Source organism: Panthera uncia (genome assembly GCF_023721935.1).
Source record: "Panthera uncia isolate 11264 chromosome B2 unlocalized genomic scaffold, Puncia_PCG_1.0 HiC_scaffold_24, whole genome shotgun sequence".
Classification (NCBI taxonomy): domain Eukaryota; kingdom Metazoa; phylum Chordata; class Mammalia; order Carnivora; family Felidae; genus Panthera; species Panthera uncia.
This window is the reverse complement of record NW_026057580.1, coordinates 90,328,136-90,342,024: the sequence shown is the minus strand read 5'-3', so window position 1 is coordinate 90,342,024 and position 13,889 is coordinate 90,328,136. Positions and strand designations below refer to the sequence as shown.

General features: G+C 40.4%; 1 protein-coding gene across 2 annotated transcripts in view; it reads left to right on the top strand.

The window, feature by feature from the left end:
* Window positions 1-2,920: 2,920 nt before the first annotated feature.
* Window positions 2,921-13,889, top strand: part of HBS1L (HBS1 like translational GTPase) — an 86,545-nt gene continuing 75,576 nt past the window's right edge. Inside the window, exons 1-2 of one of the 2 annotated variants that reach the window (XM_049654396.1) lie at window positions 2,921-3,148; window positions 7,598-7,663. In XM_049654396.1, the coding sequence (XP_049510353.1) occupies window positions 3,106-3,148; window positions 7,598-7,663 (109 nt within the window). In that variant the 5' untranslated portion in view covers window positions 2,921-3,105. The remainder of the gene's footprint in view (window positions 3,149-7,597; window positions 7,664-13,889) is intronic. The other variant, XM_049654395.1, reaches the window with a different exon arrangement.

Here is a 13,889-nt window from a genome sequence, read left to right as displayed (position 1 = left end):
GTCAAATTGTATACTTTTAACATATGTAGTTTATTTTTGTCAAGGATTTTTCAATAAAGGTGTTAAACTTTTCAGTAACATATTAATGCTATTTTCATTTATAACTTTCTTCTTAATTTTTAAAAATGTGTATTTATTTTTGAGACAGATGGGGGGGGGGGCGGGTGGGAGAGAACATGAGCAGGGGAGGAGCAGAGAAAGAGGGAGAGAGAATCCCAAGCAGGCTCCATGCTGCCAGTGCAGAGCCCGATGCAGAGTAGAACTCATCCACCTAAGCTGCAATCAAGAGTCAGACACTTAACTGTTGGAGCCACCCAGCCGCCCCAAGAGGCTTTAAAAAAATTATTTTATTTGAGTATAGTTGACACAATGTTACATTAATTTCAGGTTTACAACACAACGACTCAACTTCTCTATACATTATGTTGTGCTCCCAACAGAGTGTAGCTACCATTTGTCACCATACAACACTATTAGAATATCACTGACTGTAGTCCCCATACTGTCTGTGCCTTTAATTCTGGTGACTTTTTCATTCTCTAACTGGAAGCCTGTGTGTCCCACTCCCTTTCACCCATTTGCCCATCCTCCCTACTTCCCCTCCGGCAACTCTCAGTTTGTTCTCTGTATTTACACATCTGATTCTGCTTTTTGTTTGTTTATTCATTTGTCCCCTCCCTATACCAGGAAGAGAAAGAATCCTTATCGTCAGAGACTGGAAATTGATGCTGAAATGGATCTGTACAAATTTACTGAAATAACCCTTATCTTCCACTTGTTTTGCATCCCTTTGCCCCTACCCTACATTTCCTAGTTTCTTCCCCACAATTTACTATCCATAGCCCATACCCTTTTTTCTTAAAAATTCTTGACAAGTTGATTGATTGTTTTTTTGTTTAAAAGGTATCAAAACTTCCTGCTCTGGTCACTTAAGATATTCACTCTCTCGTGAAGGCTCCCATGCACGTGTAAGAATTTAAAACGTGTATGCTTTTCTCCTATTAATTTGTCTTATGCCAGCGTAAGTGAGACCCAAGGATAGTAGAGAATTTTTCCTCCCTTACAGAACTTATTATTGAACACCTACTGTTTTGACATCCTTCACTTACTTTTCACAAAACAAAAGACATATCTTTTTATACCCATTTTACAGATGAATAAATTAAGCCCAAAGAAGTTAATGGAAAGTGGCAGAACTGGCCCTGAAATCCATGTTTGACTGATTCCAAAATTATGGTACTTTCCATCAAACCATAATACAAGAATCACAGGTAAAGAGTTTGGGGAGAGGGCACGTGGGTGGCTCAGTCGGTTAAGTGTCCAACTTTGGTTCAGGTCATGATCTCACAGTTTGTGAGTTCAAGCCCCACATCCGGCTCTCTGCTGACAGCTCTGAGCCTGGAGCCTGCTTCAGATTCTGTGTCTCCCTCTGTCTCTGCTCCTCCCCTGCTCGTGCTCTGTCTCTCTCTGTCAAAAATAAATACACATTAAAAAAAAAAAAAAAAAAAAGAGTTCTGGGGGCGGAGAATAAAATCCCTAACTCTTTCTGAGGAAGTCACTGACGACTTTGCTATTGAAGAAACCCTATTACTTGAGAGGTAGTCAAGGCTCTCAAGTATTTAGAATGTTAAGAGAGTGCATTATTGATGAACCAAAGGCAAATTATATACTATTCCTCAGGCAGAAGTAATGTTTTTTTCCCGATTGCTTCTGTAGTGCAATTTATATAACTCATCTATTTCATATCTCAGTGAGTTACACTGAAGCTTGTAATTGACAATTACAGTGGACTAGAAGCTGCCATTTGTATTTTAATAATGCCTAATATTTTAAAGCACCTACTGAGATCTGTGTGAAATACTCTTAAAAAGATACTTTATTATTTACAACTCCGTGAGTTAGATACTATTAACTATCTCCATTTTAGAAGAAACAGACTGCAACATAAAAATTATCTACAAGTGTAAAATAAAGAAAACCCTTAAGCCATATAAAATTAGCAACTATTTTTGTGTATAATTTCGTCTTGGAGCTACATTAAACATCAGTGATAGTTAAGAACAAACACTTGGCAGTTAGACACACTCAAATGCATGTGTAAATTATATTTCGAGCCACTTACAAATACGAATTGCACTGGTATTATTATCTTTTTATTATGTATAATAAAGTTGAGTAAGCTTTCAACTCATTTCTAGAATTTGATGTAAAGTAACACCATTTCAAAAACACAGGTTAAAACAAATGTAGTTTGTTCAGTACGATGTTAGTTTTTTTACATGGCCTTACTTTGTGTTCTTGGAGATGAGGATACCTAAAGCCAATGTTATGTCTAAAAAGCTATATTTAATACGCTTAGTATGCTGCACATGATTACGTGTTCAATGAATGCTTACAGAATTCTTCATGATGCTGATCATAATCCTCTGCATCGCTAAGGGCAGACAGCTGTTTACTAGAGATATTAATGCAGGACGGAGCACATACGTGAAACAGTAAATAACACACGAAAGTATGGTGACCTCTTGTATTCAGGTTCTCAACTTAACCATATATATTCATTTCAACAGTCCTTTTTTCTGCCTTCTGAATCTTGAACTAATTCTTAAACCAAACATGTACAAGTTTGGGAGTGTCTATCATGTCCCTACCTGGGCCCCAAAGATGAAAGCTACACAAGCTTCCTGCTCTTATTGGGCACACAGTCAGCTTCATTAGCAGAAACCAGTTTGGGAAATAACCTGGAACGCTGGCGTAGGTCACGAACTCACGCTCCAAATTTTTGTTCCAAATCGACAAAAGGTAGGCGCTGGGATACCCGCCCCCTGAAGCCCCTGTCAGTCAACCTGTCTGTGGGCGGGGCACGCCCAAGAGCTTTTTTTCGTGAGCATAACTGCGCATGCGCTCCGGGGAGGCGGGTGACCCTGAGAAGTTGCTGTCGCGCAGTGCGCGGCTTAAGACGTAGCGCGTGCGCAGGAGCTCAGCGCAGAGGCCTGCCGGAAGCTAAGATGGCGTGTGTGTGTTGTCCAGGCCGCAGTTGGCGCCTTATCAGTATCTAAGCCGTGTGTTTTGTGAGGGGCTGTGGCAAAGGCCCGTTCTCCCGCCATGGCCCGGCATCGGAATGTTCGAGGCTATAACTACGATGAAGGTATGTGGCAGGGTCTTGCCGGGACGTCATTGTCGCCGTTCCAGCTGGGATTCCAGCCCGTTGGCATACACTTTGATCTGTGAGTTTCTCGTTAGTGGTGCCAGGGTGGAATTCACAGCAGGCTCAGTTGGAGAAAATAACAGTTCATCTGAATGCCAGCGAGTGGCGTTGTTTTATGTCGTGATTTCTGCCCTCTGGGATTGGTTTTATTTTAGGGCAGGAGAGGTGCTGCACGTCGTCCTATGGGGAGGACATTTGCGGAGGTTGGGATTCGGTGATGTTTGTGCACGTCACCTCTCCCTCCCATTGTTTCCTCCCAGGTCGGGTACACAGTTGCCTACTTCTAGGTATTTTCTTCCGACCCCACTTTAAAAAATGCCCACGAAATGATGCTCGCTTGTAAAAGACGGATTGATTTCATGCTTACCTTCAATTGTTAGGCTGTAACTATTAGATATACATGGTGAATCTTCTGTGTTTGTTCATGCATACATTTTGTGTAGAACCTGGCTTGAGCTAATTGAACTTATGTTGTATGAGTTTCAAGTTAAATTGGAAACTTAGGAGACGATAAAAAAGATATTAAAACGGCCTAATTAATAAGTGGATCACATGATCTTGAGGTGTATACTCCGTTCTTGGTTGATAATGCTCAATATAAATGTTTTTTGGAATGGGAAAAAAAGCAACACTAGAAGCAAGGGGGCTCCGGAAAGTACTTACTGATTTTTAAAAATGAAATAAAAAAATGTGCATATGAATGTTCTCTAGGAGTTTAAAAGGAGTTAGCATTAGTTTAGGATAAGTGGATCATCTCCTTGTAGTCAACAGTTCTAGGCATCACCAAGCATCATACAAACTAAAATTATAAACAAATATGAAGGACTGCAAAAAAGGAGTTAAGACCTGTTGCTTTTTAAAGTGCTAATAGTCTAAGTGTGCTTAATATGTTAGTGGTTGTTATTGGCACTGTCAACAGATTATTCTAGAACATCAGTATGCCCTAACCATAGTGAAGGGTAGCTAACACCCTGTACTGCATTTGGAGATTCACCTCGCCAGCCTGGCACATGTTAGGTTCCTGGTGTTCACTTCAGATTGGAGGTCGTTTTAAGTGTATGCAGTGGATTTATTGCATGTGGATCGCTGCTACCTGAGAGATGACTTTAGGCCCGAGAGATAGTTTTGCAGTTATGACAGGAAAAGTATGGATAGGCCTAATTGCAGTGTACCCATTTCTTCAATAAGTATGCATAATCTCTTCAGCCAACATTAATTGAGTGCCTATTCTTCATTAATTGGGTGCTTGGAGTACTGCTCCAAGCTTTGGGGAAAAATAGTAAGATGTTTGAGGGACTGTAGAGGGGGAAATACACAAGTAACCGATGATTCGAGTATGACATGCTACAAAAAGTACTCCCAAGATGCTGTGGGAGCTACTACTTAAGTGAGAACACCTTATTCCGAGTGGGTTGGAGGAGTTTAAAGCAGGATTTCTGTGTGAAGGAAGGCTTCCTGGTTGACAGGTGCAGGGCCTGTGGGAGTGAGTGCTAAATATCTTTTCACCTGGGCAATCCCAGGTCAGGTTGGTTTTTTTGGTCTTGTTTCTTTGGAACAATTGATGACGTCATAAACAAGCTGTTCCTGTAGCATGGGAGGTTCCTCCCCATTTCCTGCTTATAAAAGTTCTACTCATTTTAAGGGTCCAGTTTATTCTTTTTTTTTTTTCCTAGTTAATGTTTCCTTTGTATTACTTTCAAATAATAATTTGAAAATTCTCAAAAGTAATATAACTTTATTAGAGTATGTGCTTTAAAACCTATTGGTTCCTCAATTTAACTCTCACTTTGTTCTTCTCTGTTGTTTGGATAGTACCTTACATGACTGCCTTTAGCTAATGCTCAATTAGCTACTAATTTTTAATTTTTTTTTTAACGTTTATTCATTTTTTGAGAGACAGAGAGAGACAGAGCATGAGTGGGGGAAGGACAGAGAGAGAGAGGGAGACACAGAATCGGAAGCAGGCCCCAGGCTCCGAGCTATCAGCACAGAGCCCGGTGCCAGGCCCGAACCCACGACCTGTGAGATCATGACCTGAGCCTGAGCCGAAGTCAGACACTCAACTGACTGAGCCACCCAGGCACCCCTCAGTTAGCTACTAATTTAAAAGTGCCAGGAGGGCATAGTCCATTCTTTATTGTTCTGTTTACTCTGTTACATTTACTCCACTAGCTGGTAAAATGCTTTATGTGCAGTAAATATTACAAAATTTTGTCAAGGAAAAGAACCACTTTACAAAAATCCTAGGACAGAATTCTCTTCATCTTTATTTTTTTATTGGGAAACAGAGTGCTAGCGGGGGAGGGGGGGAGGGAGGGGGGCAGAGAGAGAGAGAGAAAGGGAGAGAATGAATGAATCCTAAGCAGGTTCCACCCCCATCTCACAACTGTGAGATCTCTTGACCTGAAGTGAAATAAAAAATCAAGAGTCGCAGGCTCAACGACTGAGCCACCCAGGTGCCTCTCTCTTCATCCTTTTATATTGTGGCACTGTTGGGGCGCCTGGGTGGCTTGGTCGGTTGAGCATCCGACTTTGGCTCAGGTCATGATTTCGAAGTCCATGGGTTCGAGCCCCCACCCCATGTTGGGCTCTGTGCTGACAGCTCAGAGCCTGGAGCCTGCTTCAGATTCTGTGTCTCTCTCTCTCTCTGCCCCTCCCCCACTCATGCTCTGTCTCTGTCTCGGTCTCTCTCTCTGTCAAAAATAAATAAACTTTATTTATATTGTGGCACTGTTAGGGTCACTTTCAGTTGGAAAACTAACCTGGTAAAAAAGATTCTTGCCTTTAATGTCTAATTTTTTTTTTTTGTAAATGACTCATTTATAAGTTGCTACCTTAGGATTGTGATCTAATAATTTATTGACTGGTACATATTTTTATCCAATAGTTGTATTTGTCTAATTTTTCTTTGCCATAAACATTTGGTTTCAGCATTTGAACATGCTGTTCCTGATACATAAATACCCTGAGAAACTAGGTACCTATCCTTTGGAGTTAGTTTCAATACTACTTTCCTGGGGATCTTTCTCTAGCCACCGCACTTCCAGTTCTGTTTTTGTTGTTCACGTGTGTGTTCCCAAATCAGTCTATATTTCTCATGTCTCAGACACTTGTCATATAATTTTTTAATTGCCTGTTTTTTGTGTTTGGTTCCTGTTAGAGTTTAGGTTCCTATAGATCTGGGAATGTGCCTGTCACTCACTGTCGCCCCTCAGATATCTTTATTAGTCCTTGGCGTAGTCTATCATGTGAATAAATACCTTTATGTAAATATATTTATGTTTCTTGGAGGTTTTAGTTTTAAATTGTTTGATTCATTACTTTATAATAAAACAAGAATTAATTTAGTTCCAAACATGTGCTAGGTAGTTGGCTAAGACAAAGCCTTGCCCAGAAGGAGCTTGTAGTCTCATGGAATGACACAGATGTATAGTGCTTTGAAGACAGACAGTTGGAGGAGTGTGCTAGAGAGTACAAGTGGTAGGGGGCTTGCTGCTCTACGGGAATGGTCAGGGAAGGTAGTTGTCAGGGAAGATGTATGCAAACAGGTGACATTTGAGCTGGAACCTTAACTAGGAAAAAGAAGCAGCTTTAGGAAATCTGGGCAAAGTGCATATTCTGGTCACTAGGAAAAGAAGTCCAATTAGCGTGAACAGAGCACAAGGGAGTTTAGGATAAGATGGTTTTTATAGAAATTAGCTTGACGTGAAGAAAATCTGTTTTCATGGTCTGATTGTATACCCTGTGCTAGTCGATTGTATGGGAAATAAATGCTTAGGTCATAGAGAGCACTTGGTGAAAAAAAATGAATGGATGGCTTATTTCAGGTTTTAACACCAGAGAGACAATTCAAATTTGTGGCCTGTGGTGTTATCATTTTTTGATTGCATAAAGTGAAAACTTGGAAAAGTTTTAATGAAACCCAATTAGCTTAAAAAAATGAAGAACTGTGTATGTCTTTTTAAAAAAAAAAATTTTTTTTTAATGTTTATTTCTGAGACACAGAGAGACAGAGCATGAGTAGGGGAGGGGCAGAGAGAGAGGGAGACACAGAATCCAAAGCAGGCTCCAGGCTCTGAGCTGTCAGCACAGAGCCCGGCGCGGGGCTCGAACTCACAAACCATGAGATCATGACCTGAGCTGAAGTTGGTCACTCAACCAGCTGAGCCACCCAGGCGCCCCAGAACTGTGTATGTCTTTATGCATAAAGTCAGTAAGTACCTACTTTGTGGATAAAATTTTTAGAATTTTTTGGTAAAGCAGACATTCCAAGTTCCTGTAATTTTGAGGGATAGTTTAGTTTGGAGAAAGTTCTGATGCTTCCTTGTTAATAACTAAGAATATAAAAAGAACTTGTAAATAAATTTATCTTTTGTGTTTTTATTATAGATTTTGAAGATGATGATCTCTATGGCCAGTCTGTAGAGGATGATTATTGTATTTCGCCATCAACAGGTATTTGATTTCCATTATTTGGGGGTTTAAAAATGTTAAGTAAGTATCATTGTCATTCTAGGACTAGAGTGTTCCATAAGGCTATAATATTATGTAATGTTTAAATTGTATGTTAACTTTTAAAGGTGTGTAAAATCATTTCTTTACCTAAGAAAAGAATTAAAGAATTTAAAGTATTGATTTCATCATTTAGCTTCCAACAACAATTTGAAGAAAACTTTGAAAAGTATGTTTTTTCCAACATTCTTTGTAACATGCAGTTAATCTAAATTGTACTGAAATGGTAGTTTAGTCAATAATGAAAACCTAAAACTTTTGAAAGCAGATAGCAATTAACTTTCTATACTCAGGGATCTCTTGAATATTAGAAACATTGAGGTGTTACACATAGACTACGTTTCATATAGTACTTCAGTTTACTGTTATATAGTTTGTTAAATAAACCAAATATATGTAGTTCAGACTTCTGATGGAGCCAAAGAGTCATGTAGAGTTCATTTTTCAGTAGGACTGGGCATCAGTTTGTATCTCCTGCCTACCTGCTGAAAGAGGTAGGCAAAGTGGCAAAGGCCACTGTATAAAGAAAACATGAAACATTCACATATTCTTTTCAGCAAATACATAATGTTCGACCAGACCTTTTCTCATAATTTCCCTAATAATATATTTGTCTTCAAATTTCATTCTGTTCTATAAACAGTTAGTTAAAATGCCCTGCTAAATTTTACTATGCTGTGAAAGGGTAAAATTAAATACAGTTAGGTACAACATAAGTCTAATTCACAGCACTCATTCTCTACAAGTTTAAGGGCTCTATATTAAGGGCTTAATATAATTAACATTCTATCAAAATCCACTTTGTCTTTAATCCCATTTAGTCTCTGAAGCTGCCCTATAGACCTGTACCTGCTTCAATCTCACTTTCAGTCTCTGATGACCAAATATGTCCCTTCTGACTTTTTAGAATTCCTCTTCCCTGTAAAGCAGAGATACTCCACAACTTGTCTTAGCACCTCTCCTTATTCCTCTGAAATGCATCTAGCTCTTGATTTCTGCTTTCCTCATTTAGCCTTACTACTAATCAGGGCCTTTCCAATCTTGCTCTAGTGTTACACACTTACCATTCAGGATCCTGTTAGGAGATAGAAATTGTACCAGTCATTTTGCCAGAGAGTATTTATTTATTTATTTATAATGTTTGTTTATTTTGGAGAGAGAGAGAGAGCACAAGCAAGGGAAGGGGAGAGAGAGAGAGAGACACAGAATCCAAAGCAGGCTCCAGGCTCTGAGCTGTCAGCACAGAGCCTGACGCGGGGCTGGAACCCACGGACCATGAGATCATGACCTGAGCCGAAGTCAGACACTTAACTGACTGAGCCACCCAGGCACCCCTGCCAGAGAGAATTTAATACCAAAAATTGTTAACTAGGTTTTAGAGAACAAAAAAGTGCAAAAAGGGCGAGCAAAGTGTCAGGGAGGTGGTAACTTCAGGAAACATTTACAGTTCTGAGTTCCTGGAGGAGCACGTGGGCGAGGTCAGACCCAACCTTTTAGAAGCTCCTGGAGGTGCTTCTAGCTGGAACTTAGACCTGTGACAGGAGGGTGCTGCTTTGCTTCTGAAGTTCAGAGGAGGGGCTGTGGAACGGAGACTCAGACCTCTGAGGAGGGGGACAGTGCATGGTTGGTACCGGTGCCTGCAAAAGGACCTTGTGAACCTGGGATTCAGCCTTTTCAACAGAGAGTTCTAGTCAGCAGGCTGGTCAGGGTGTCTGAGGGATGTGGGCAGGGGCACACTGAAGCTGGTTCTGGGAGTTTTGGGAAAACTGCTAACTGGTACTAACTGCTGTTACTGCAGCGTGCAGTGTTGCTGGGCTGATGGGGGATGGACAAGAAGCAGAAAGGAAAGGAGCACGTGTCTTCCTCTTCTGACCTTCCAGTCTCCCTCTAGCATCTCCCCATTGGCTGATCCTAAAAGGGAGCCAGCTGTCAAAGAAATGAACTTCCTAGAGACTGCAACCCCAGCATCACAAAGCAGAGTAAAGAAGACTGGGTTACAAGCTCAGAGATGGCTTAATCCTCATGCCTTTAGAGCTCCGTTGCTGGGATTCAAGACCACATTTTGTAGGGATGAAGGATAAAAGAAATTTCATTTTTTTCAAGGTACCTCTGAGACACTTGCCATTTGCAGTGTTAAAAAAACTTCATGGGTTAACCCTTTGGGGTTCCTGCGATATACTGTCACAGTCGACTAGGCGATAAAGTGATATCTGGTAGCATTAACTTTATCACTCATGTTTTAAGTGCAGTGGAGAGCATGGCATGTTCATGAAACTGAGAAGATGATGTGGGTGATAATTAGATTGGAGTATTTTATTTTATTTGAGAGAGAGAGAGCAAGAGCGAGAATGCGCACTTGAGCAGGGGAGAGGGGCAGAGGGAGAGGGAGAGAGAGAGAGAGAGAGAGAGAGAGAGAGAGAATCTTAAGCAGGGGCTTGCTCCTGGGACCCTAAGATCGTGATCTAAGCTGAAATCAAGAGTCAGACACTCAACCAACTGAACCACCCAGGTGCCCCTAGATGGGAGTTTTAAAAAAAATCTCTTACATAGTAGAGACTGGATTGAAGGTAGTACATTAGGGGATGTACATAGATTAGTTTGGAGATGGGTTTATTAATCTAGAGGAGATGAGGATATTTGAGGACAGTGTTCTCAAAGTGTGGTCCAGGTACCATCAACATCACTGGGGAATTTATTAGAAAAGTAATTCTTGGCCCTGTTTAGAGGGGGGCACAGCTGCTCTTTTATTTAATAAGCTCTCCATAGTCTGTTGATGTTTGCTTTGAGAATCAAAGTTTAGGACGAGGGTGGTAGCATTCGATTTGGAGATAGATTCAAGAGATACCTTACAGGAATTAAGGGCTACAGGATTTAGAAGTTGGTTGAATCTGGCTTGCACAGTGTGGAAACCTTTGTAGAGAGAGAGAGACTGCTGAAAGACATCTTAATCTTGCAGGCTAACACATTCATTTATCTAGGCTTATCTGGATAACGTATTCTTAATCTCGTGTAAGGAACTGATGGCATACCATGTCAGGCATTCAGAGGGTGTTTTTTTTGTGTGTTCATGGCCTCGCTTTCTTCAGGTCAGAGTTTATCCCTTTGTCTCTCATAGGTTTTGACGGCGTGTCTTGTGTGTGGTTCATTTTCAGGATAGTTTTACTCCTTGAGTTACTTCTGTACTATACACCAAGAAGTCAGTGACTTTATTGAAGTAGGAGGTACAATGAAATGGTTTTGAGTTTTTTCTGTGACAAACTGTGTTTTTAACAAATGCATGTGGTTTGGGGACTTTTAGTTTTTCAAAACATGTGTGCAATAGTGATGTTAGATCAGAAACTTATTTTTCTTTTTTAGTGATATATTTTCCAAGTGATTTTCAATAAAAAATGAATAGTGTTAGAAGGATGCTCTGTTCTTAAAGAAGCAGCCAATGTCATTGAAGAGCTGATCATATTCACGGTCTTATGAATTCTGATAATTGAGTGATTTTTATCAATTAATAAGAATTTTTCTAAAATTCATCAGCACGTGTACGTTTTTGAACTCTAGGTAGGCACCGTTGTCCTGATGGAAAGGGAATTTCTAAATGTTACAGCTTTTTTTCCTTTGGAAAGATTGACTTTGATATTGCGTGTTGAACATAGTCAAGGAATTGAGGATGGCAAAAAGAGCCTATATATACAACTTTATTTGAACAGTTGTGGGTTTTGTTTTGCCTACTGTAATTGGAAGTGTTAAAGGATAAACTGAGGCATGTTGCAATTAGTAAGAATTTATTCGAACAAACACCAGTTTGAATCAGGCAGCTCCAAACTGGAAGTGGTTACAGCCCCCCCCACCAGATTGGACTAAGGGACAGGGTTTTTATAGAGAAGATAGGAAACAAAGCAAGGAAATTATTTGATTGACTATAGCTTAAAGGTTGCATTATTTGAGAAAGCCTAGTTGGATTTTTGTGATTGGTGGTTCTTTTTAAAAATTTTTTTTAATGTTTATTTATTTTTGACAGACAGACAGACAGACAGTGCAAGTGGGGGCAGGGCAGAGAGAGATGGAGACACAGAATCCGAAGCAGGCTCCGGGCTCTGAGCTGTCAGCACAGAGCCTGACTTGGGGTTCGAACCCACAGGTTGAGTTGTGATATCATGACCTGAGCCTAAGTCTGAAGCTTAATCAACTGAGCCATTGAGGTACCCCTGATTGGTTGTTCTTCTTAATCCTCAGGCTTAGGAGTTGACTCTGGCTTAGTTTTCCATTTGTTATCAAGGCATTGGAGCCACTCAGTCAAAAGGCCTCCAATGATTGCTTAAACAGTAGTATTCCATTCCAACTCAGAATCTTTATTAAGCATCAATTAATGTATAAGAAAAACCCAATTCTAATAAATTTATGAATTAATTTGGTATAAGGAAGTATGTTAAATGTCCTCTTCAAATGTGCCAAAGTGGTATGGTGGGTGGAACATTAGTCCTGCCTGAAGGGTCTGGGAAGGCTTCTGGAAGGACTGGGACATTTGGGAGGAAGAATGGCATCTTAGAGGAAACAGTAGTGCTTGAGCAGTGGCCTCTATGTGAGGCTTATTTGAGAACACTCATTTGCAGCAGGAAAGAGGGCTGGGAACGGAAATAGGCAAATTCTGGAAGGCAGTTTTTAATTTTTGGTGTGTCGTGTCAGCTTATTGGAGGTTTTTGAATAAGGGGTAATATTTTTGGAAAAGAACTGGTGACCATATACAAAGTGGACTACAGGGGGATTTGTAGGCCAGTTTTTCCTAACTTTCCCTGATATCAGTCATCTGGGAATAATGTAAAAATACAGATTCCCTGGGGGTGCCTGGGTGGCTCAGTTGGTTAAGTGTCAGACTTGGGCTCAGGTCATGATCATACAGTTCACAAGTTCAGGCCCCGCTTTGGCTCTGTGCTGACAGCTTGGAGCCTGGAGCCTGCTTCTGATTCTGTCTGTCTCTCTCTCTCTCTCTCTCTCTCTCTCTGCCCTTTGCCCTTTGCCCACTCGTACTTCGTCTCTCCCTTTCTCAAAAATACATAACACATTAAAAAAATACAGATTCCGGTCCCGTTTCCAGCATCACAGAATCAGAACCTCCAGAGGAGGAAGCTCAGGCAGTTGTATCATTAATGAGTGCCTCTTACATGATACTCAATTTAAGGTGTTTAGGGAACAATTTGAGGCAGTTTAGGAGTCAGGTTTTGAATTCTTTGAAATTTCATATATGTTTAAATGCCTTAAGTTTTAAAAGTAATTATGGGTGTTCCAATTTTTCAGAAAGCATTTCCATCAAAGTTTGTGATTTAAATTTAGAAAAGAATAGTATTTTGTATTTATCCTTTTCTCTCCTCTTTCTTTCTCTTTTTATTGTATTTCTTGCCTTTTGGGTTCTCACTTCAACTTCAGAGATTTGGACTGTTTCTTCCCCACTAGTAGCTATTTTCCCTGGGGACTTTTTCGACCTTCTTTCCCGCCCCAATTCCCAGCAAATCCAGCCAACAGCATTTCTAAAACAGTAGCCACAGTGTAGGTTTCTGAGTTGGATTTGTGTGTAGGTTGGGGATAAGAATCCATCCGCCTCCCCCCCCACCCCCGCCCCAGAAAAAAAATAGTTCCTCTGAGGTTGAGTAGCAGCCTGGATATTGACAACTTCCTTTTCCCTGTCAATATTTCCTGAGTGAAAATTGTTGAGGGAATGATCTGATTTTTTTCCTTACTTAATTTTTGATTTTCCTCAGGGTTTTCCTCACAGTTGAAAGATAAGAGAAGAAGAGTTAGGGAAAGTTTTTTTTTTTTTTTTTGTTACTTTTAGGCTAAACTGAGTAGTTTATTACAGCTAGGAAAATAATTTATAAATTACCAGGCACAAAGTGGTCCAGTTTACATTTCTTAGTACCCCATTTATTATTAATTAATTAATTAATTACTTTAATGTTTATTTTTGAGAGAGTCAGGGAGGGGCAGAGAGGAAGACAGAGGATCCCCAACAGTCTCCATGCTGTCAGTGCAGAGCCTGATGTGGGGCTTGAACTCATGGACTGTGAGGTCATGACCTGAGCCAAAACCAAGAGTTGTATGCTTAACCAACTGAGCCACTCAGGCATTCCACCCCATTTCATTATAATAGCAGTGCTCTATTCTCCTTGTACTAGAGGGAGAT